General features: G+C 44.2%; 1 protein-coding gene across 1 annotated transcript in view; it reads right to left on the bottom strand.

The window, feature by feature from the left end:
• Nucleotides 1–4,389: 4,389 nt before the first annotated feature.
• The window catches only part of DPPA2 (developmental pluripotency associated 2), a 22,480-nt gene continuing 5,558 nt past the window's right edge, over nucleotides 4,390–21,311 (bottom strand). Inside the window, exons 2-7 of the mRNA XM_058438156.1 lie at nucleotides 20,469–20,629; nucleotides 20,325–20,378; nucleotides 19,328–19,589; nucleotides 15,429–15,624; nucleotides 11,006–11,070; nucleotides 4,390–4,520 (exon numbers count right to left, since the gene is read on the bottom strand). Of these exons, the coding sequence (XP_058294139.1) occupies nucleotides 11,028–11,070; nucleotides 15,429–15,624; nucleotides 19,328–19,589; nucleotides 20,325–20,378; nucleotides 20,469–20,629 (716 nt within the window). The 3' untranslated portion in view covers nucleotides 4,390–4,520; nucleotides 11,006–11,027. The remainder of the gene's footprint in view (nucleotides 4,521–11,005; nucleotides 11,071–15,428; nucleotides 15,625–19,327; nucleotides 19,590–20,324; nucleotides 20,379–20,468; nucleotides 20,630–21,311) is intronic.

Here is a 21,311-nt window from a genome sequence, read left to right as displayed (position 1 = left end):
TGTCATTTTTCTGATTTTGATTAAATTAGTTGCTACAATACTCCCAAGAAAAATTTTAAAATACATTCTCATTATAAATCTATTAACCATTATTTAGTTTCAAATGTATTTTATTTAAAAATATAATTAAATAACCAGCCAGGTATGGTGGTGGCTCACGCCTGTATTCCTAACACTGTGGGAAGCCAAGGAGGGAAGATCATTTGAGGCTAGGAGTCTGAGACCAGCCTTGGAAACACAAGTGAGAACCCATCAGTATAAGAAAAATACAAAAATTAGCTGGGTGTAGTGGTGCATTCCTGTAGTCCTAGCTACTTGGGAGGCTGGGACGGGAGGATTGTTTGAGCCCAGGAGTTCAGGCTACAGTGAGCTATGATTGCACCATTGCACTCCAGCGGGGGTGACAGAGCCAGACCCCATCTCTAAAAAATGAAATAGACCTGGTGCAGTGGCTCACGCCTGTAATCCCAGCAGTTTGCGAGGCCGAGACGGGCGGATCACCTGAGGTTGGGAGTTCAAGACCAGCCTGACCAGCATGGTGAAACCCCGTCACTACTAAAAATACAAAAATTAGCCAGGCATGGTGGTGCATGCCTGTAATCCCAGCTACTCAGGAGGCTGAGTCAGGAGAATTGCTTGAACCCAGTAGGCAGAGGTTGCGGTGAGCCGAGATTGCGCCACTGCACTCCAGCCTGAGTGACAGAGCAAGACTCCATCTCAAAAAGAAAAAAAAAAAGAAATAAAATAACCAGTTATAAGATAAAAGAAAAAATAAATATCTATGTATATGTGTGCATATATATTTACATACATACGTATACATATCTACATACTGCAAAAAATTTTTAATGTAAAAATTTACATAAATACATTCATAGAATGCTTCTAAAAATCATAAATGACAATTGGAAAAACATGGGAAGGTATAACATATTCTTGGCCGGGCGTGGTGGCTCACGCCTGTAATCCCAGCGCCTTAGGAGGCCGAGGCGGGCAGATCACGAGGTCAGGAGATCGAGACCATCCTGGCTAACGCAGTGAAACCCCGTCTCTACTAAAAATACAAAAAATTAGCCGGGCGAGATGGCGGGCGCCTGTAGTCCCAGCTACTCGGGAGGCTGAGGCAGGAGAATGGCGTGAACCCCGGGGGACGGAGCCTGCAGTGAGCCGAGATTGCGCCACTGCACTCCAGCCTGGGCGACAGCGAGACTCTGTCTCAAAAAAAAAAAAAAAAAAACATATTCTTGGAAGGAAGACTCCAAGACCTAAAAATGTCAAATCTCTCTAAGTTTATCTGTTAATTTGATGTTGATCCAATAAGAACTCCCAAAGAATTTTTTTTCTCCTGGGAGGGTAAACAATTTGATTTTAAAGTTTGTATGTAAAAATGGACTAATAGCTGGGGAAGATATTTTTTTAAATGGAGCAGTAAAGCAAAATAGTTCTATTAGATACTAAAATTAATTATTGTTATTATTATTATTTTGAGACAGAGTTTTGCTTTTGTTGCCCAGGCTGGAGTGCAATGGCGCATTCTCGGCTCACCGCAACCTCCGCCTCCTGGGTTCAAGCGATTCTCCTGCCTCAGCCTCCTGAGTAGCTGGGATTACAGGTGCGCACCACCACACCTGGCTAATTTTTGTATTTTTAGTAGAGACGGGGTTTCATGACGTTGGTCAGGCTGCTCTTGAACTCCTGACCTCGTGATCCACCCACCTCAGCCTCCCAAAGTGCTGGGATTACAGGCATGAGCCACCATACCCGGCTAGAAACAGGCCTTCTTAATCATCATGGGATGCATAGGAATACACACTGAACTAATCTCTATGGAGGGCAATTTGGCAAAAATTTTTCTCTCTGTTGCTCAGGTTGGAGTGCAGTGGTGCGATCATGGCTCACTGCAGCATCGACCTTCTAGGCACAAGTGATCTTCCTGCCTCAGTCCCCCAAGTAGCTGGTACTACACGCACATACTAGCACACCTGGCTAAATTTTTTAATTTTTTGTAGAGATTGGGGTCTTGCTACATTGCCCAGGCTGGTATTGAACCCTTGGCCTCAAGCAATCCTCCAACCTCAGCCCCTCAAAATGTTGGGATTACAGGCATGAGCCACCACACCTAGCCATAAAAAGTTTCAATGACTAATATCCATATTTTGCTTAGCAATTTCATTTCTAGGAATTTATAATGAAAATAGACTCAGCCAGGCATGGTGGCTCATGCCTGTAATCCCAGCACTTTAGGAGGCAGAGGCAGGCGGATCACCTGAGGTCAGGCTTTCGAGACCAGCCTGACTAACATGGAGAAACCCTGTCTCTACTAAAAATACAAAAATTAGCTGGGCATAGTGGTGCATGCCTATCATCCCAGCTACTCAAGAGGGTGAGGCAGGAGAATCACTTGAACCCGGGAGGCAGAGGTTACGGTGAGCCAAGATCACACCATCGCACTCCAACTTGGGGAACAAGAGTGAAACTCCGTCTCAAAAAAAAAATAGACTCATGGTAGTGCAAAAACACAGTATTATTTACTGCATCATTTTCATAAGAATGAAAGATTGAAATAAATGTTCCTAAACATGCATATACTTTGATGGGATACACACAAAAAAATCTTAAATCCTCATATCCTGAAGGAAGGAGACAAGGAGAAACAGTATACCCGTTCTACAACTCATGAATTTTTGAATTACATTATTTTATTATGCACATATACACACTCCCAATCTTCAAAATTATGAAAAACGTTCTCATATTTTGATTTTCTATGTTTTAGTTATTTTATGTAATATATTCTCTCCAACATAACCCTAATGATGTAAAATTTATCCCTAATTCTCTTACCTGTACCCTCATTCATTTTCTTCCTAACCCAAATTGTCTAGTATGTTCATCAAAGATTTGAAAGCAGGTCTCTTCTAGAATATGATTGTTATATAGCCCTTAATGTTCTACATTTTAATCTATAAAAAGCTAAATATTTCAAATGCATCAATTCAAAAATAATTGATTAAATGTCTTACTATGTGTTAGATTTAAGATAGAGTGATAAAAATATAGCCTCTGGGCTGGACGTGGTGGCTCACACCTGTAATCCTAACATTTTGGGAGGCTGAGGCAGGTGGATCACTTGAGGTCAAGAGTTCGATACCAGCCTGACCAACAAGGTGAAATCCCATTTCTACTAAAAATACAAAAATTAGCCAGGCATGGTGGCAGGCACCTGTAGTCCCAGCTACTTGGGAGGCTGAGATGGGAGAATTGCTTGAACCCAGGAGGCGGAAGTTGCAGTGAGCCGAGACTGCGTCACTGCACTCCAGCCTGGGCAACAGAGCAAGATCCATCCCTCTCTCTCTCTCTGTGTGTATATATATATATATATATATATATATATAGCCTCTGGCTTCAAGAAATTTGCTCTCTAGGAACTGTTGAACAATTACAGACAAATTATGATTTTTTGGAATCAGGGCAACTTTTTTTTTTTTTTGAGACGGAGTCTCGCTCTGTTGCCCAGGCTGGAGTGCAGTGGCGAGATTTTGGCTCACCGCAAGCTCCCGGGTTTATGCCATTCTCCTGCCTCAGCCTCCCGAGTAGCTGGGACTACAGGCGCCCACGACCACGCCTGGTTAATTTTTTTTTAGTAGAGGAGTTTCACTGTGTTAGCCAGGATGGTCTCGATCTCCTGACCTCGTGATCCACCCGCCTCAGCCTCCCAAAGTGCTGGGATTACAGGCGTGAGCCACCGTGCCCGGCCAGGACAACTTGAGTTAAATTCTGGATTCTAAAAGTATTAGTTCTCTTTGCTTAGGCAAATTATTAGTCTCACCGAATCTGTTTTCTGAATGGCTCCTTTTTCGAGTTCAGATGTGACTTTATTTAGAAAGCCTTTCCCTTACCACACAATGATAGAAGCACCCCTCTAGTACTGCTTCTTGTTGGCTCCTTGTCTCTTCTTTGTAAATGTTGGATCTCCGTAGGTACATCCACCAGTATCAGTCTTCTTTACCATCCTTTACATTATATAAGGGTGGGGGCCATGTCTATTTTTTTTTCACCAACTTCTAACCCAGCCCCTGGCACATAGAAACCACTAACAGATGTAGACCATTTTTCTTCTCACCCTGGTATCTAGGGTTATGTCTACACGGACCCTTTTACTCTTGTCCCTTCCTTGCTCAAGTCAGGCACCTCTCCCTTATCTGTCCTGTCTGCAGTGCTTCCCATTTGTCTGTGTCCCCAACCACAGTCAGTTTGTAACATCACAGATTTCTTGATGGATCTTTAACACACACTGAATGAATACAAGGCCAATTGCAGTGACTTTATTTTAATGGGTTTTCAGACATACAGAAAGGGATTCTTTAGATGGGGCTGTGTCACTAGTCAGCCATCTTCACTGTGGAGTCCTAGTCACTATGATTTTGTTTTGTAGATCATGAGGATTCATTCAAATTGTCTCCTCTTTCATTCCTTCATAATAGGTTACATGGTCTGAAAGTACATCCCTCCTTTAGTACCTAGAAGCAAATTTGAAATGGTATATTTAAGAGCCGCTTTGAGCTATACGCAGAGTTCGGGGTCAAGAGAGTTAGGGTGTTTTGTGCACTACAATAGGAAAAGAAATGGAACAAACGTAACTTTTAGTAGAGAAAGAATGGCAGATGGAAATACTAAACAATAGTGTATAGTCAGAATTGGTTTCCTTTCGGTTACTGAATTGGACCCTTTCTTAGTTATTTCAAAGACTAATGATACCATGTTTTCCAATCCTGTGTTGGTCTTCAGGCCAGTCTTTAGGCAATAAATGTTTATACTAGAAGACCACTGATTAATGATACTTTCAGAAGGCAGATGCTATAGCATTTTGAGATCCTGACTAAGCACTTAACTGGGATGGCTTCCACGTGATGTATAATTTGGAAATTTTTCTGTTCTATTCTCCGTGTAAGTTTGGGCTCATTCTAAAACAGTCTGCCTACTGGACAACTGTGACATTAGCCATCAATAGGCTGAGTTCAGGATTGTCTTGTTTTAATTCCACAGAATATACTGCAGGTCACAAGCACACATATTCTCAAGCTCACAGAGTTCTAAATGTAAGCAGTTAAGTGTAAAGGGTGAGCTTAAGTGCTTACTTGGACCATAACATCTTCCTTAACTGCCCTTCTTCCCTTTCTGCACAGAGCTGAGAACTAAGAGGATAAATTACTAAATTAGCCTTCATTGAGAAGGTTCTGTAGAAAAACTGTTTATTGGCTGGGCCCAGTGGCTCATGCCTGTAATCTCAGCATTTTGGGAAGCGGAGGTAGGTGGATCACGAGGTCAGGAGTTCAACAGCAGCCTGGCCAATACGGTGAAACCCTGTCTCTATTAAAAACACAAAATTAGTCGGGCATGGTGGCGGGTGCCTGTAATCCCAGCTACTTAGGAGGCTGAGGCCCGAGAATCGCTTGAAGCCAGGAGGTGGAGGTTGCTGTGAGCCAAGATTGCACCATTGTACTCCAGCCTGGACAACAAGAGCGAAACTCCATCTCAAAACAAACAAACAAAAAACTGTTTATTAGTTTTGATACAAATGTCAGGTTTTGAAAGCTATTGCCAAATTCAATTCAAATTGAGAACTCCATTATTTGATCTGTTATAATAATTAAATAACCGTTCACATTAATATTTTAAGTAACAAAATTAAGATTGTTTCCATTTGGTATTTGTATAATTTTCTTTTTGGAATAAGAACAAATTATTGGCTGGGTGTGGTGGCTCACACTTGTAATCCCAGCACTTTGGGAGGCTGAGGCGGGCAGAGCGCCTGAGGTCAGGAGTTCAAGACCAGCCTGGCCAACATGGAGAAACCTCATCTCTACTAAAAGTACAATCGTCTCTACTAAAAATACAGGTGCCTGCCACCACGCCTGGCTAATTTTTGTATTTTTAGTAGAGGTGGGGTCTCACCATGTTGGCCAGGATGGTCTCAAACTCCTGACCTCAAATGATCCACCCACCTCAGCCTCTCAAAGTGCCGGGATTACAAGTGCGAGCCACCATGCCAGGCCCCTGGTTTTCTTTCATACAAGTCTGATTTATAAATATATACTTATATGTATATATCTATATACACAGATATAATATCTATATTTATATATAGATATATAGAGAGACAAATAGCATATATATACAGAAAGAGACAAAAAGCATTATTTGTAGACAAAGGAAGCATCAGATCCAGACTAAGATATGGCAGAGATGTTGGAATTACCAGACCAGGAATTTAAAACAGTGTTGATTAATAAGCTAAGGGCTCTAACAGAAAAAGTGGACAAGATACAAAACAGATGAGTAATGCAAGTGGGAAGATGGAAATTCCAAGAATCAAAATAAAATGATAGAAATTAGAAGAAAATACTAACAGAAATGAAAACTGCCTTCATGGACTCATCTATAGCTGGACTGCCAACAAAAGAATCAGAGGGCTTAAAGAAATGTCAATAGAAACCTCCAAAACTGAAAAGCAAAATGAAAAAATTTTTTAAAGCTGGGCGCGGTGGCTCACGCCTGTAATCCCAGCACTTTGGGAGGCCGAGGCAGGCGGATCACGAGGTCAGGAGATCGAGACCATCCTGGCTAAAACGGTGAAACCCCGTCTCTACTAAAAATACAAAAAATTAGCCGGGCGAGATGGCGGGTGCCTGTAGTCCCAGCTACTCGGGAGGCTGAGGCAGGAGAATGGCGTGAACCCTGGGGAGCGGAGCCTGCAGTGAGCCGAGATCGTGCCACTGCACTCCAGCCTGGGCGACAGCGAGACCCTGTCTCAAAAAAAAGAAAAAAAAAAAAAAAGAAAAAATTTTTTAAAAAGAACTGAATATCCAAGAATTGTGAGGCAATTACAAAAAGGTTTCAACACGTAATGAGAATGCCAGAAGACAGAAAGGAATAGAAAGTTGTGAAGCAATGACTGAAAATATCCCAAAATTAATGACATACAAAACCAGAGATCCAGGAAGCTCAGAGATAGGAAGTAGGATAAACACCAAAAATTCAACACCTAGGCATATCATACTCAAACTGCAGAAAAACAAAGACAAATAGAAAATCTCGAAGTAAGAGAAAACAACACCTTAAGTGTAAAGGAACAAAGGTAAGAATTACACTGGACTTCTCTTCGTAAGCCTTACAAACAGGAAGAGAATAAAGTGACATTTAAAAAGAAGGAAACAAAGCTGGGCGCGGTGGCTCACGCCTGTAATCCCAAAACTTTGGGAGGCTGAGGCAGATGGATCACCTGACGTCAGGAGTTTGAGACCAGCCTGACCAACATGGAGAAACACTGTCTCTACTAAAAATACAAAAATTAGCTGGGTGTGGAGGCACATGCCTGTAATCCCAGCTACTTGGGAGGCTGAGACAGGAGAACTGTTTGAACCCGGGAGGCGGAGGTTGCGGAGAGCCAAGATTGAGCCATTGCACTCCAGCTGGGAAAACAAGAGCAAAAACTCTGTCTCAAAAAATAAAAATAAAAAAAAAAAAAGAAGGAAAGAAATGAGAAAATTATCTGCAAAAGATATATCTGATAGAGAACTGTTATTCAAAATATACAAAGGCCTCTTAAAACTCAATAATAAAACAACCCAATTAAAACATGTGCAAAAAGGCCAGGCAAAATCCTAGCACTTTGAGAGGCTGAGGCTGATGGATCACTTGAGCCGGAAGTTCAAGCCCCAGCCTGGACAACATGGCAAAACCCCGTCTCTACAAAAAAAATAGAAAAATTAGCCAGGCATGGTAATGTGCACCTGTAGTCCCAGTAGGAGTCTGAGGTGGGAGGATCTCACTTGAGCCCAGAAGGTCGAGGCTGCAGAGAGCCATGATCACACCACTGCACTCCAGTCTGGGTGAAAGAGCAAGACCTTCTCTCAACAAAAAATAAATAATAAGTTAAAAAATAAAAATTGTGCAAAAGACCTGAAAAGACACTACACCAAAGAAGATATACAGATGACAAATAAATATATAAAAAGATGCTCTACTTCATATCATTAAGGAATTCCAAATTAAAAAAAAATACGATACTGGCTGGGCACAGTGGCTCATGCCTGTAATCCCAGCACTTTCAGAGGCCAAGGTGGGCAGATCATCTGAGGTCAGGAGTTTTAGATCAGCCTGGCCAACATGGCGAGACCCCGTCTCTACTGAAAATACAAAAATTAGCCAGGCATGGTAGCGTGTGCCTGTGGTCCCAGCTACTTGGGAGGCAGAGGCAGGAAAATCGCTTGAACCCAGGAGGCAAAGGTTGCAGTGAACTGAGATCACGCCACTGCACTCCAGCCTGGATGACTGCACTCTCTGGGAGACTCTGTCTCAAAAAAAAAAAAAAAAAAAATGGAATACTATGGCACACCTATTAGAATGGCTAAAATCCAAACAATACGAAATACTAACAAGGATATGGTGCAACAAGAACTCTCATTCATTGCTGGTAGGAATGCAAAATGCTACAGCCGCTTTTAAAGACAGTTTGGCAGAAATGAGCTATCAGGCCATGACAACACATGGAGGAATCTTCACTACATATTGCTAAGTGAGAGCCAATAGGAAAAGGCTATGCACTGTATAATTCCAAGTATACACAACATTCTGGAAATGGCAAAGCTATGATGGGTCAGGCGCACTGGCTCATGCCTATAATCCCAGCACTTTGGGAGGCTAAGGCAGAAGGATGGCTTGAGGCCAGAAGTTTGGGACCAGTCTCGCCAACACAGTGAGACCCGTCTCTACTAAAAATTAAAAAATAAAAGTAGCTGGCTACGGTGGCACACACCTGTAGTACTAGTGTCTCGGAAGGCTGGGCAAGGAGGATCCCTCGAGCCTAGGAGTTCAAGGCTGCAATGGGCTGATTGCACCATTGCACTCCAGCCTGGGTGACTGAGCCAAAAAAAAAAAGGCAATGCTAGGGCAACAATAAAAGATCTATGGTTTCCAGTGTATGGGCTTGCAGGGAGGGATGAACTGGTGCAACACAAGGGATTTCTAAGGTGGTGAAACTATTCTGTATGGCACTATGTTGGATAAATGTCATTTTACATTTGTCAAAACCATAGAATGTACAACACGAATAATAAAACCTAATATAAAACTATAGAGTTTAGTTAATAATAAGGTATCCGCTGGATGTAGAGGCTCACACCTGTAATCCCAGAACTCGGGGAGCCTGAGGTGGGAGGACTGCTGGAGCAGACCCCATCTCTATAAAAAAATAATAAAATAGCCGGGCACGGTGGCTCACGCCTGTAATCCCAGCCCTTTGGGAGGCCAAGGCAGGCGAATCACAATGTCAGGAGCTCAAGACCAGCCTGGCCAACATGGTGAAACCCTATCTCTACTAAAAAAATACAAAAAATTAGCTGGGCACAGTGGCGGGTGCCTGTAATCCCAGCTACTCGAAGGCTGAGGCAGGAGAATCGCTTGAACCTGGGAGGCGGAGGTTCCAGTGAGCTGAGATCGGCGTCACTGCACTCCAGCCTGGTGATAAAGTATGACTAGATCTAAAAATGATAATATTAATAATAATAATAATTAAAAAATAGCCAGGCACAGTGGCTCATGCCTGTAATCCCTGCACTTTGGAAGGCTGAGGCGGGTGGATTGCTTGAGCTCAGGAGTTCAATGGTCTTGAACCAAGCTGTTCGCCTGAGCAACATAGTGAAACCTAGCCTCTACCAAAAATTTAAAAAAATTAGCCGGGCATAATGGTATGTGTCTGTAGTCCCAGCTACTTGGGAGGCTTAGGTGAGAGGATGGCTTGAACATGGAAGGCGGAGGTTGCAGTGAGCTGAGCTCGTGCCACTGCATTCCAGCCTGGGTGACAGAGCCAGACTCTGTCTCAAAAATAAACAAATTTTAAAAAAAGAAAAAGAGGCCGGGCACAGTGGCATACGCCTGTAATCCCAGCACTGGGAGGCCAAGGCAGGTGGATCACCTGAGGTCAGGAGTTCAAGACCAGCCTGGCCAAAATGGTGAAACCCTGACTCTACTAAACATACAGAAAAAAAAAAAATTGGCTGGGGGCCAGGTGCGGTGGCTCACACCTGTAATCCCAGCACTTTGGGAAGCCGAGGCGAGTGGATCCCAAGATTAGGAGTTTGAGACAAGCCTGGCCAATATGGTAAAACCCCGTCTCTACTAAAAATCCAAAAAAAATAGCTGGGCGTGGTGGTGTGCACCTGTAATCCCAGCTACTTTGGAGGCTGAGGCAGGAGAATTGCTTGAACCTGGGAGGCAGGGGTTGCAGTGAGCCGAGATCTCATCATTGTACTCCAGCTCGGTGACAAGAATGAGACCCCGTCTCAAAAAAAAAAAGAAAAAGAAAAAGAAAAAAGAATAGTGTATCAATATTGACTCATTAGTTTTTTTTTTTTTTAGAGACTGTGTTGCCCAGGCTGGAGTGCAGTGGCAATTCACAGGTGTGATCACAGAGCACTACAACCTTGGACTCCTCCTGGGTGCAAGTGATCCTCCTGACTTAGCCTCCCCAGTAGCTGGGACTACAGGTGACCACCACCATGCCCAGCCCTGCCTCATCAATTGTAAAAAATGTAGCACACTAATGCAAGTTAGTAACAGAGGAAACTGGAGGGGGTGTGAAGCACCGTGTACATGGGAATACATGGGAACCCTATACTTTTCATTTTCAAAAAAGAGTCCATTAATTAAAACAAAACCAAATTGTATTCTGTACAGGTAGCTATTTAGTAAGTCAGTACTCAAGGCATCAGGAGATACCAAGGATGGTCAGGACACAGCACAGCAATGATTGGGATGCAAGTCATCTACAGGCGTGCCACCATTTATACTTCCTGGTAGATAGCGGACAAGAGACTTTGATACATTTATGTCCTGTTTTTTAGTGAATAGTGGGAAGGCACAGAGTTTCTCTTGTATGTGACTCTTCAATTGCCTTCAAATCAAAACAATACTTATTTTGAGGTGGCATATTCTGGTCTCTTACACTGTATTCAAACAGGTTGCTGCTACTTCTCTACTGTCATTAATTTTTTCATCATCTTCTTATTCCTGTAAGACAAGTAGAAAAGAACTGTGAAAAATTGCTATAGCAAGATAAACCATCCCATACCAATCCCTTTAAAATGACCAATAAAATAAAGCGTGCACTCCTGGGCCGGGTGTGGTGGCTCACGCCTGTAATCCTAGCACTGTGGGAGGCTGAGGAGGGCAGATCACCTGAGGTCAGGAGTTTGAGGCCAGCCTGACCAATATGGTAAAACCCCATTTCTGCTAAAATTACAAAAATTAGCCGGGCGTGGTGGCACAGGCCTGTAGTCCCAGCTACTCAGGAGGCTGAGACCAGATAATTGTTTGAACCTGGGAGGCAGGGGTTGCAGTGAGCCGAGAGATCAAGCCACTGAACTTCAGCCTGGGTGACAGACCGAGACTAAGTCTCAAAAAAAAAAAAAAAAAAAAAAATGCACTTCTGGAGTTCCTGAGTCATTTGCCCTAAAACCTAGGAATGGTGCACAAAAAGACTTTATGTAGTAAATAAAGGAAAAGGGTTGTTCACTTATTCTCAGGGCTCACATTCCACATACTACAGTGGATCTCACTTCCTTTTTTTTTTTTTTGTAGACAGGTTCTCATTCTGCTGCCCAGGCTGGAATGCAGTGGCATTATCACAGTTCACTGCAGCCTTGACTTCCAGGGCTGAGGCGATCCTCTCACCTCGGCCTTCCCAGTAGCTGGGACCACAGTTGCATGCCACCACACCTGGTTAATTTTTTTTTTTTTATAGAGACAGGGTTTCACTATGTTTCTCAGGCCAGTTTCGAACTCCTAAGCTCAAGTGATCTGCCTACCTTGGCCTCCCAAAGTGCTGGGATTGCAGGCGTGAGCCACCATGCCTGGCTTCCTTCATCTTTATACTCTCCATTCCCCTGTCTTCATGCAGCTCCTCCCCATTCATAAATGCTTATGGTTTTTTCATTAAAAAAAAATTTAAAGCTGGGTGCGGTGGCTCACCCCTGTAATCCTAGCACTTTGGGAGGCTGAGGCGAGTGGATCACTTGAGGTCAGGCGTTCCAGACCAGCCTGGTCAACATGGTGAAACCGTCTCCACTAAAAATACAATAATTAGCTGGGCGTGGTGGCGCATGCCTGTAATCCCAGCTACTCCAGAGGCTGAGGCAGGAGAATCGCTTGAACCCGGGAGGCAGAGGTTGCAGTGAGTGGAGATCATGCCACTGCACTCCAGCCTGGGTGACAGAGCCAGACTCCATCTCAAGAAAAAAAAAAAAATTTAAAAAGGAAAAGAGATAAAGAAAGAAGAAAAAAGGGAAGAAGGGAAGAATGACGAGAGTTAATGAGGGAGGGAAAAGAGAGAAAGAAAGAGACAGAGAGAGACGAAAAGAAAGGAACCTCCCTTGAGGTTACTGCCTCAACTAACTGCTCTGTCTTCCTGCCAGGCTCAGCTAATGAAGGTGATCAATATGTCCTGCTTCTAGTTCTGCACATGTTCTACTCTAAGTTACTGCAATCATATTTTGGCTTCTACTGATCCTCTCAATCTACTCTCAAAAAGGCCATCAGCAGTGTCCTAAACAGCCAGTCCCAAGAGCACCACATTCATCATTACCTTACATGGCCATCTCACTGCCAACCATTTCTTCCTTCTAAGACTCTGTCCGTTGCTCCCTTTACTCACTCATCTGCTAACCTCTAACTGTGTTCTGTCTTCACTGTCCACCTTCCACTGATACACTGATTATCTTTAGGGTTCCTCCCTCAGTTCCTTCCTACACACTCTTATCCACAATGTATGTGCTGATGACTCCCAAAGATGTTTAGCTCTAACTCATACTTCTCTCAGAACTCTAGAACTTGTCCCAAATACCACAGATTCTTCTGCACTGAATTGGACTTCTATGTTTCCTCCACTTCTTTTTTTTTTTTTTTTTTTTTTGAGACGGAATCTCACTCTGTCGCCCAGGCTGGAGTGCAATCTCGGCTCACTGCAAGCTCCGCCTCCCAGGTTCACGCCATTCTCCTGCCTCAGCCTCTCCGAGTAGCTGGGACTACAGGTGCCCGCCACCACGCCCCGCTAATTTTTTTTGTATTCTTAGAGACGGGGTTTCACCGTGGTCTCGATCTCCTGACCTCATGATCCGCCCGCCTCAGCCTCCCAAAGTGCTGGGATTACAAGCGTGAGCCACCGCGCCCGGCCTGTTTCCTCCACTTCTAAGACAGCATCTCGTTCTCTTTACTCCTACATCTTACATTTGTCTCATTCCTCCTTAAATGCTTTGTCAGTGTAATGAATTATCTCTTTCCTGAATTACTAATCTCTTATTTATACTCCCATCTATTCTGTTACAAGATTTACCCCACTTTCTTTTTTTTCTTTTTCTTTTTTTTTTTTTTTGAGATGGAGTTTCGCTCCTGTTGCCCAAGCTGGAGAGCAGTGGTGCGATCTCGGCTCACTGCAACCTCCGCCTCCCATATTCAAGCGATTCTCCTGGCTCAGCCTCCGGAGTAGCTGGGATTACAGGCACATGCCACTATGCCTGGCTAATTTTTGTGTTTTTAGTAGAGACGGGGTTTCATCATATTGGTCAGGCTGGTCTCAAACTCCTGACCTCGTGATCCGCCCGCCTCGGCCTCCCAAAGTGCTGGGATTACAGGTATGAGCCGATCTAGCCCACTTACAAAAAAAAAAAAAAAGCCCTTAATTTATCTCCACACCTCTCTCATCTCACTTCCACCCAATTTTATCACCAAAAGCTGAAATTTTTACTCGTGGATGGGCACCGGGAATTCTACAGTCTAAAGCAGTGTTTATATGCATGTATATTTTCCTGGAGAGCACGTAGTTATCATTATATTCTCAAACAAGTCTGTGCCCCAAAAGTTACTGAGAGATAAGGACCTACAGGATAATGTAGACATAAAATCTTTCATGGTCTACTCCTCCACTCCCCATACTCATTTGTCAATATAAGCTTCAATTACATTGACTAATTGGCAGTTTCTAAGTATATTATATTCTTTTATTTATTTTTAGTAGAGAAAGGGTTTCACCATGTTGGCCAGGCTGGTCTTGAAGTCCTAACCTCAGATGATCTGCCCACCTGGGCCTCCCCAAGTGCTGGGAATACAGGCGTGAGCCACTGCAGCTGGCCATCATATTCTTTATTTCCCCGTTTGTATTGACTACTTCCACAACTGCTAAGCTCTTCCTCAGAACATGTAATCTTCTCTTAAGTTTCCCTAAGCTATTCCAATATAGATTCTTCCCATATATTTTCATAGCTTCTCTTACTCTTTTTTTTTTTTTTTTTTTTGAGACGGAGTTTCGCTCTTGTTGCCCAGGCTGGAGTGCAATGGCGCAATCTCGGCTCACCGCAACCTCCACCTCCCGGGTTCAAGCGATTCTTCTGCCTCAGTCTCCCTAGTAGCTAGGATTACAGGCATGTGCCACCAAGCCCGACTAATTTTGAATTTTTAGTAGAGACGGGGTTTCTCCATATTGGTCAGGCTGGTCTCAAACTCCCGACCTCAGGTGATCCGCCCGCCTCAGCCTCCCAAACTGCTGGGATTACAGGCATGAGCCACCGTGCCCAGCCTTCTTACTCATTTTTAGTTGAGTAGGCTAGATGGACTTTGTTTTTGCATTCCGAGGTGAGTATCTGACATGTAGTGAAAACTCAAATGTGTGTTTTTTCCCTTTAGAACAAGTCTCTAAAATTGAGACAGAAATCAGGTCCTGACTTGTCAGATGCTTTGTTAAGGCTGCTAAGAACTAGCCACATTTAGGCAGGGCACGGTGGCTCATACATGTAATACCAGTACTTTGGGAGGCCGAGGTGGGTGGATCACCTGAGGTCAGGAGCTCGAGACCAGCCTGGCCAACATACTGAAACCCTGTCTCTACAAAAAATACAAAAATTAGCCGGGAACGGTGGCTCACACCTGTTATCCCAGCACTTTGGGAGGCCAAGGCAGGCGGATCATGAGGTCAGGAGTTTGAAACCAGCCTGACCAACATGCTGAAACCGTCTCTACTAAAAATACAAAAATTAGCTGGGCGTGGTGGTGCACGCCTGTAATCCCAGCTATTCGGGAGGCTGAAGCAGGAGAATCGCTTGAACCCAGGAGGCAGAGGTTGCAGTGAGCTGAGATCATGCCACTGCCCTGCAGCCTGGGTGAGAAGAGCAAAACTCCATCTCAAAAAAAAAAAAAAAAGAACTAGCCACATTTATTGACTTGTAATCCACTAGTGAGTTCTTTTTGTGTCCTATTTTTGCCTGATCTATGTGGCAAATTAAGAAGACAGCATGTTTGTCCTCTGCTAAATTATTTAGAAATCCATCTATACACCTACTTTTCTGTGTGCCATGCTTAACGAGATACATAAGAGTTACCTCTTAGCACAGTCGGGGCATAACATATTATCTTCTATGCCTGGGGATGGGAAAATGCAGGCAGGTAACAAAAAGAGAGAAATCATCCTCCTGTGAGTGGTAGGCACCCAGGCCTGACCTGCATGAAACTGCAGGCGTACCCAACCCTTTGTGTCTGCCGAGAGAAGTCTGCCATGGACCACACACCACCTGACGCCTGGAAAGGAAAAACAAATATAGACAGCAAAAATCAAGACAGCACCCCAACACAACCTCTCAGCAAGTCACTCTTGAATTCGCTCTTATATTCTGCTCACAAATCAATTGAATGAGATGCATGAAAATGTAGACCACATAACACTATGATCGAATTTCACAAGTTACATAACCCAAAGAATAATAATTGCTGCCGGCTAAGCGCGGTGGCTCACGCCTGTAATCGCAGCACTTTGGGAGGTTGAGGTGGGAGGATCACCTAAGATGGGGAGTTTGAGACCAGCCTGACCAACATGGAGAAACCTCATCTCTACTAAAAATGCAAAATTAGCTGGGCGTGGTGGCACATGCCTGTAATCCCAGCTACTCGGGAGGCTGAGGCAGGAGAATTGCTTGAACCTGGAAGGCAGGGATTGTGGTGAGCCAAGATCATGCCCCTGCACTCCAGCCTGGGTGACAAGAGCAAAACTCTGTCTCAAAAAATAATAATAAAATAAAATAAAATAATATAAAATAAAATAAAAAATAATGGTTGCCATTCTGAAATGCTTGCTTTGTGTCCAGTATTTTGCTAGGCGATTTACGTGTATTAATACATTTACTCTTAAGTACACTATTAACATTTACCTTCTATTTGCTTTTCTTATTTCTTACTCACAGGTGAGATAACTGAAGCTTATGGTGTTAAATATCGTAAGTTACTCAGAGCCAAATCATGGATCCTGGTATTCTGACTGACTTATAGCCCATTTACCTAACCACTACATTGTACTGCCTCAGCCATAGGAAACAGACAAGCGTCTGTTTAAAAGTGTAAGGAACAGGCTGGGCGTGGTGGCTCACACCTGTAATCCCAACACTTTGGGAGGCCTAGGTGGGCGAATCACCTGAGGTCAGGAGTTCGAGACCAGCCTGACCAAAATGGTGAAACCCCATCTCTACTAAAAATACAAAATTAGCTGGGTGTGGTGGCACACGCCTGTAATCCCAGCTACTCAGGAGGCTGAGGCAGGAGAATCGCCTGAACTCAGGAGGCGGAGGTTGCAGTGAGCTGAGATCGTGCCATTGCACTCTAGCTTGGGCAACAAGAGTGAAACTCCGTCTCAAAAGGGAAAACAGGTTAATAGTGTGCTGGGCGCGGTGGCTCACGCCTGTAATCCCAGCACTTTGGGAGGCCAAGGCGGGTGGATCACGAGGTCAGGAGATCGAGACCACGGTGAAACCCCGTCTCTACTAAAAATACAAAAAATTAGCCGGGCGCAGTGGCGGGCGCCTGTAGTCCCAGCTACTCCGGAGGCTGAGGCAGGAGAATGGCCTGAACCCGGGAGGCGGAGCTTGCAGTGAGCCGAGATTGCGCCACTGCACTCCAGCCTGGGCGACAGAGCGAGACTCCGTCTCAAAAAAAAAAAAAAAAAAAATGTAAGGAACAATTTAAGGAGACGTGATATTTGCAAGAAAACAAGCAGTACACTTATGGAACGTCTGAAATTCAGAGAAAGTCAGTATTCTGAAAGACCTACAGCCCATTTACCTAACCACTACATTGTACTGCCTCAGCTACAGGAAACAGACAAGTGTCTGTTTAAAAGTGTAAGGAACAATTTAATTAGGGAGACGGGATATTTGCAAGAAAATAAGTGGTACGCTTATGGAACGTCTGAAATTGAGGGAAAGGAGCAGTCACAGTGAACTTACATATCTGTAAATAAGCAGTGTATGTAGTGTGATAGCTCCCTGATTAGACTGTAAAACAAGAGAACATGTGTGTGTTTAGCACAGTATATACCCAGCAGCTAGACATACCTCTGGACCACAGCAGATGCTTAACAATTGCAGAATGAAGAGAAATATAAAATGATAAGTCACTGTGGGATAACAGTAACTCATACAGCATATTAATAAAAATTAGAAAGAAGTGTCATCTTTGGGAAGGCAGTGCCCCCAGGCACACAGCTTTATGGCTGGACAATGCCTTTGCACGAATATTAAAAGTTGCCCACTGTCCCCACATAAAGGAATGTAGCTTGAAGAGCAGAGGATATGCCAATTTCAGCTTCAGGTCTTCCTTCTGGCTGGTTTCCTTGTATGATGAATAATGTGCCCTACCATACTAGTTAGCTGGAGTAAAATAGGATCTAGAATACTTCTGGAAATGGGAAAATGGGGGAGGAAGAAAAGGATTCAAGCCAAAAAGGAAGGTGACTTGAGATAGCAGATCCTGGAAATAAGAGCAATAGCAAGAAAAGAAGAGCAGGAGTTGGAGAAAAGTGGAGTTAAGTTATCCTCAACATTTCTTAGAGGGTGCCAGGCGCGGTGGCTCACGCCTGTAATCCCAGCACTTTAGGAGGCCAAGGCAGGCGGATCACCTGAGGTTGGGAGTTCAAGACCAGCCTGACCAACATGGAGAAACCTTGTTTCTACTTAAACAAACAAACAAACAAAAAAACAAAATTAGCCAGGCGTGGTGGCACATGACTATAATCCCAGCTACTCAGGAAGCTGAGGCAAGAGAATCGCTTGAACCTGTGACCTCAGGTGATTCACATGCCTCGGCCTCTCAAAGTGCTGGGATTAAAAAAGCGTGAGCCACTGTGCCGGGCCAAGGTTTTTTTTTAAAGACAGAGTCTGGATCTGTCTGTCAGGCCGGAGTGCCATGGCACAATCTCAGCTCACGGCAACCTCTACCTTCTGGGCTCAAGCCACTCTCCCACCCCAGCCTCCTGAGTAGCTGGGACTACAGGCACACACCACCATGCCTGGCTTTTTTTCATATTTTTTGTTGACAGGGGATTTCACCATGTTACCCAGGCTGGTCTCTCACTCATGAGCTCTAGCAATCCTCCCACCTCAGCCTCCCAAAGTGCTGGGCATACTGGCGTGAGCCATCAAGCTCAGCCACTACTATTCTATGAAATATGTAAATCTTCATCTTATAGAACAGGATACTTGGCCAGGAGTGGTGGCTCACGCCTGTAATCCCAGCACTTTGGGAGGCCGAGGCAGGTGGATTGCCTGAGGTCAGGAGTTTGAGACCAGCCTGGCCAACATAGTGAAACCCCGTCTCTACTAAAAATACAAAAAATTAGCTGGGCGTGGTGGCAGGTGCCTGTAATCCCAGCTACTCGGGAGGCTGAGGCAGGAGAATTGCTTGAACCTGGGAGGCAGAGGTTGCAGTGAGCCAAGATCACGCCACTGCACTCCAGCCTGGGCAACAAGAGCAAAACTCCATCTCAAAAAAAAAAAAAAAAAAGAACTAAAAAAAAAAAAAAAAAAAAAAGAACAGGATACTAAGGCTTAAAGTAAGTAACTTGTCAATGTCACATATCCAGGAAATGGTAAAGCAAGAATTTGCTTACCATTCCTCTTATTCACTATGTCATAAATGCCTTAAGGAAGAGAGAAAGAAAAGGGGAAGACCTCAGACTGTGGTCCAAGATGATCAGGTTATGCTTTCTTCCCACCTTGGAATTCTGCTTAGTGATGGAAAAGGGCCACTACTCAGTCACCTCACTTAGAGACCCATCCAGACAAAACATGACTATCCATCAATATGATGGATGGAAGAGAGATGTCCTATGTGAATCCAATTTCTAATCTTCAGATATTTTAGCAAATGCCTTCCTTTTGACCACGTTTCAGTCTTGGACTAATAAAAGTTAACCTTGTCCTCTGGAGTGGGACTCACACTTTAAGGTTGATCTTACCAGAGGCTTGCATCAAAAAGGCCTCAACAGAAACAGGAATGGAACATGAATTCAAAGCCTTAGGCTGAACAGCTCTTGCAGCAATTCTTGCCCATGATGCCAACATGGCTCCCGGTGCTGAAGTTATCACTTCAACTGTATTAGTCTCTTCTGCTCTCTCATTCATCTCATAACTTTTCTGAAGCCTTGCTCTCTTGGTCACTGCCTTGCGTTTCCTCGAACATCGCTGTAATCTGGTCTCTTGTGACATTTCAGGCATATCCTGCAAATGAAATTCATGATGAGTATTCAGTAAACCACTAGGGCTGTAAGGACTTTTGGGTCAATTTTATTATTCTTTTTTTTTTTGAGATGTTGTTTCGCTCTTGTTGCCCAGGCTGGAGTGCAATGGCACGATCTCGGCTCACCGCAACCTCCGCCTCCCAGGTTCAAGCTATTCTCCTGCCTCAGCCTCCCTAGTAGCTGGGATTATAGGCATGTGCTACCACGTCCAGCTAATTTTGTATTTTTAGTAGAGACGGGGTTTCTCCATGTTGGTCAGGCTGGTCTCAAACTCCCGACCTCAGGTAATCCACCTGCCTCGGCCTCCCAAAGGGCTGGGATTACAGGCATGAGCCACCATGCCCAGCCAATTTTATATTACTCTTTGTACTGACCTGAACATGTATGTCAATGTGGGAAGGGTTTCGGAATATTAGTTTCCATAAACTGCAAATTCTCCACTGGGAGAAATTTTGGGTTGTTGAAACTGTGCGGGGGGAGGAAAGGTTGCTACTGGCATCCAGTTGGTAGAGGCTGGGGATGCTGCAAAACATCCTACAATGTACAGGGCAGGCCCCAAAACAAACAAAAAAATTGTTTGTTCCGAAATGTCAATAATGCCACAGTGAAGAAACCCTGCTTTAGAGGTACAACATATAGAAATGGTGCGACGGTAGGGACCGGACGAATTATGATCAGAACCCACCTTCACACCATCAACACACTCATTACTTACTTGCCGTTGTTCAGGGTAAGCATGGCTATGGAGCCTCAGATAAACTTCGATTTTCTTAGGAAATGAAGAGAGAGATTAAGTTAAAAGTTGACAAAGACTCCCATAATTATTCCCAGCAGCAGATATTCACCCAAGTGTACTAACCTTGCCATTAGTACTCAAACCAAGTTGTTGACACCAGTCCCGCAAAGTGTCCCGACACACCTTATTAATGGGAGGCAAAATGGTCGGCAAGGGAAGGGCTGGTATTTTGCATCTAGCTTTTTGAGGAGCTGTAAATTGTTCATTTGTCTGAAGTAGATGACCTAAGACAAGAACGGAACCAAAGTAGTAATAATTTAAAGTTGGCAAGATTCTTTTAAAATTTTACAAAGATCTAGGGCTGGGCATGGTGGCTCATGCCTGTAATCCCAGCACTTTGGGAGGCCGAGGCGGGCAGATCACGAGGTCAGGAGATCAAGACCATCCTGGCTAACACGGTGAAACCCCGTCTCTACTAAAATAATACAAAAAACTTAGCCAGGCGTGCTGGTGGGCGCCTGGTAGTCCCAGCTACTCGGGAGGCTGAGGCAGGAGAATGGCATGAATCCGGGAGGTGGAGTTTACAGTGAGCCAAGATCATGCCACTGCACTCCAGCCTGGGCGACAGAACAAGACTCCGTCTCGTCTCAAAAAAAAAAAAAAAAAAATTTTACAAAGATCTTTTCACATTTCTCACAACCCAATTTGCATATACACATATCAATTTTTATTTCTCATATTAAAAATGAGGTAACAAGGTCGGGTGCAGTGGCTCACACCTGTAATCCCAGAACTTTGGGAGGCTGAGGCAAATTCGCCCAAACCACTTGAGGTCAGGAGATCGAGACCAGCCCAGCCAACATGGTAAAACCCCGTCTCTACTAAAAATAGAAAAATTACCCGGGCATATGGCCAGGCACGGTGGCTCATGCCTGTAATCCCAGCACTTTGGGAGGCCGAGGCGGG

The sequence above is a fragment of the Hylobates moloch genome, unplaced genomic scaffold (genome assembly GCF_009828535.3).
Source record: "Hylobates moloch isolate HMO894 unplaced genomic scaffold, HMol_V3 SCAFFOLD_4, whole genome shotgun sequence".
Taxonomy (NCBI): domain Eukaryota; kingdom Metazoa; phylum Chordata; class Mammalia; order Primates; family Hylobatidae; genus Hylobates; species Hylobates moloch.
Note: the sequence above shows the minus strand (reverse complement) of the source record. Positions and strands in the feature narration are given on the sequence as shown.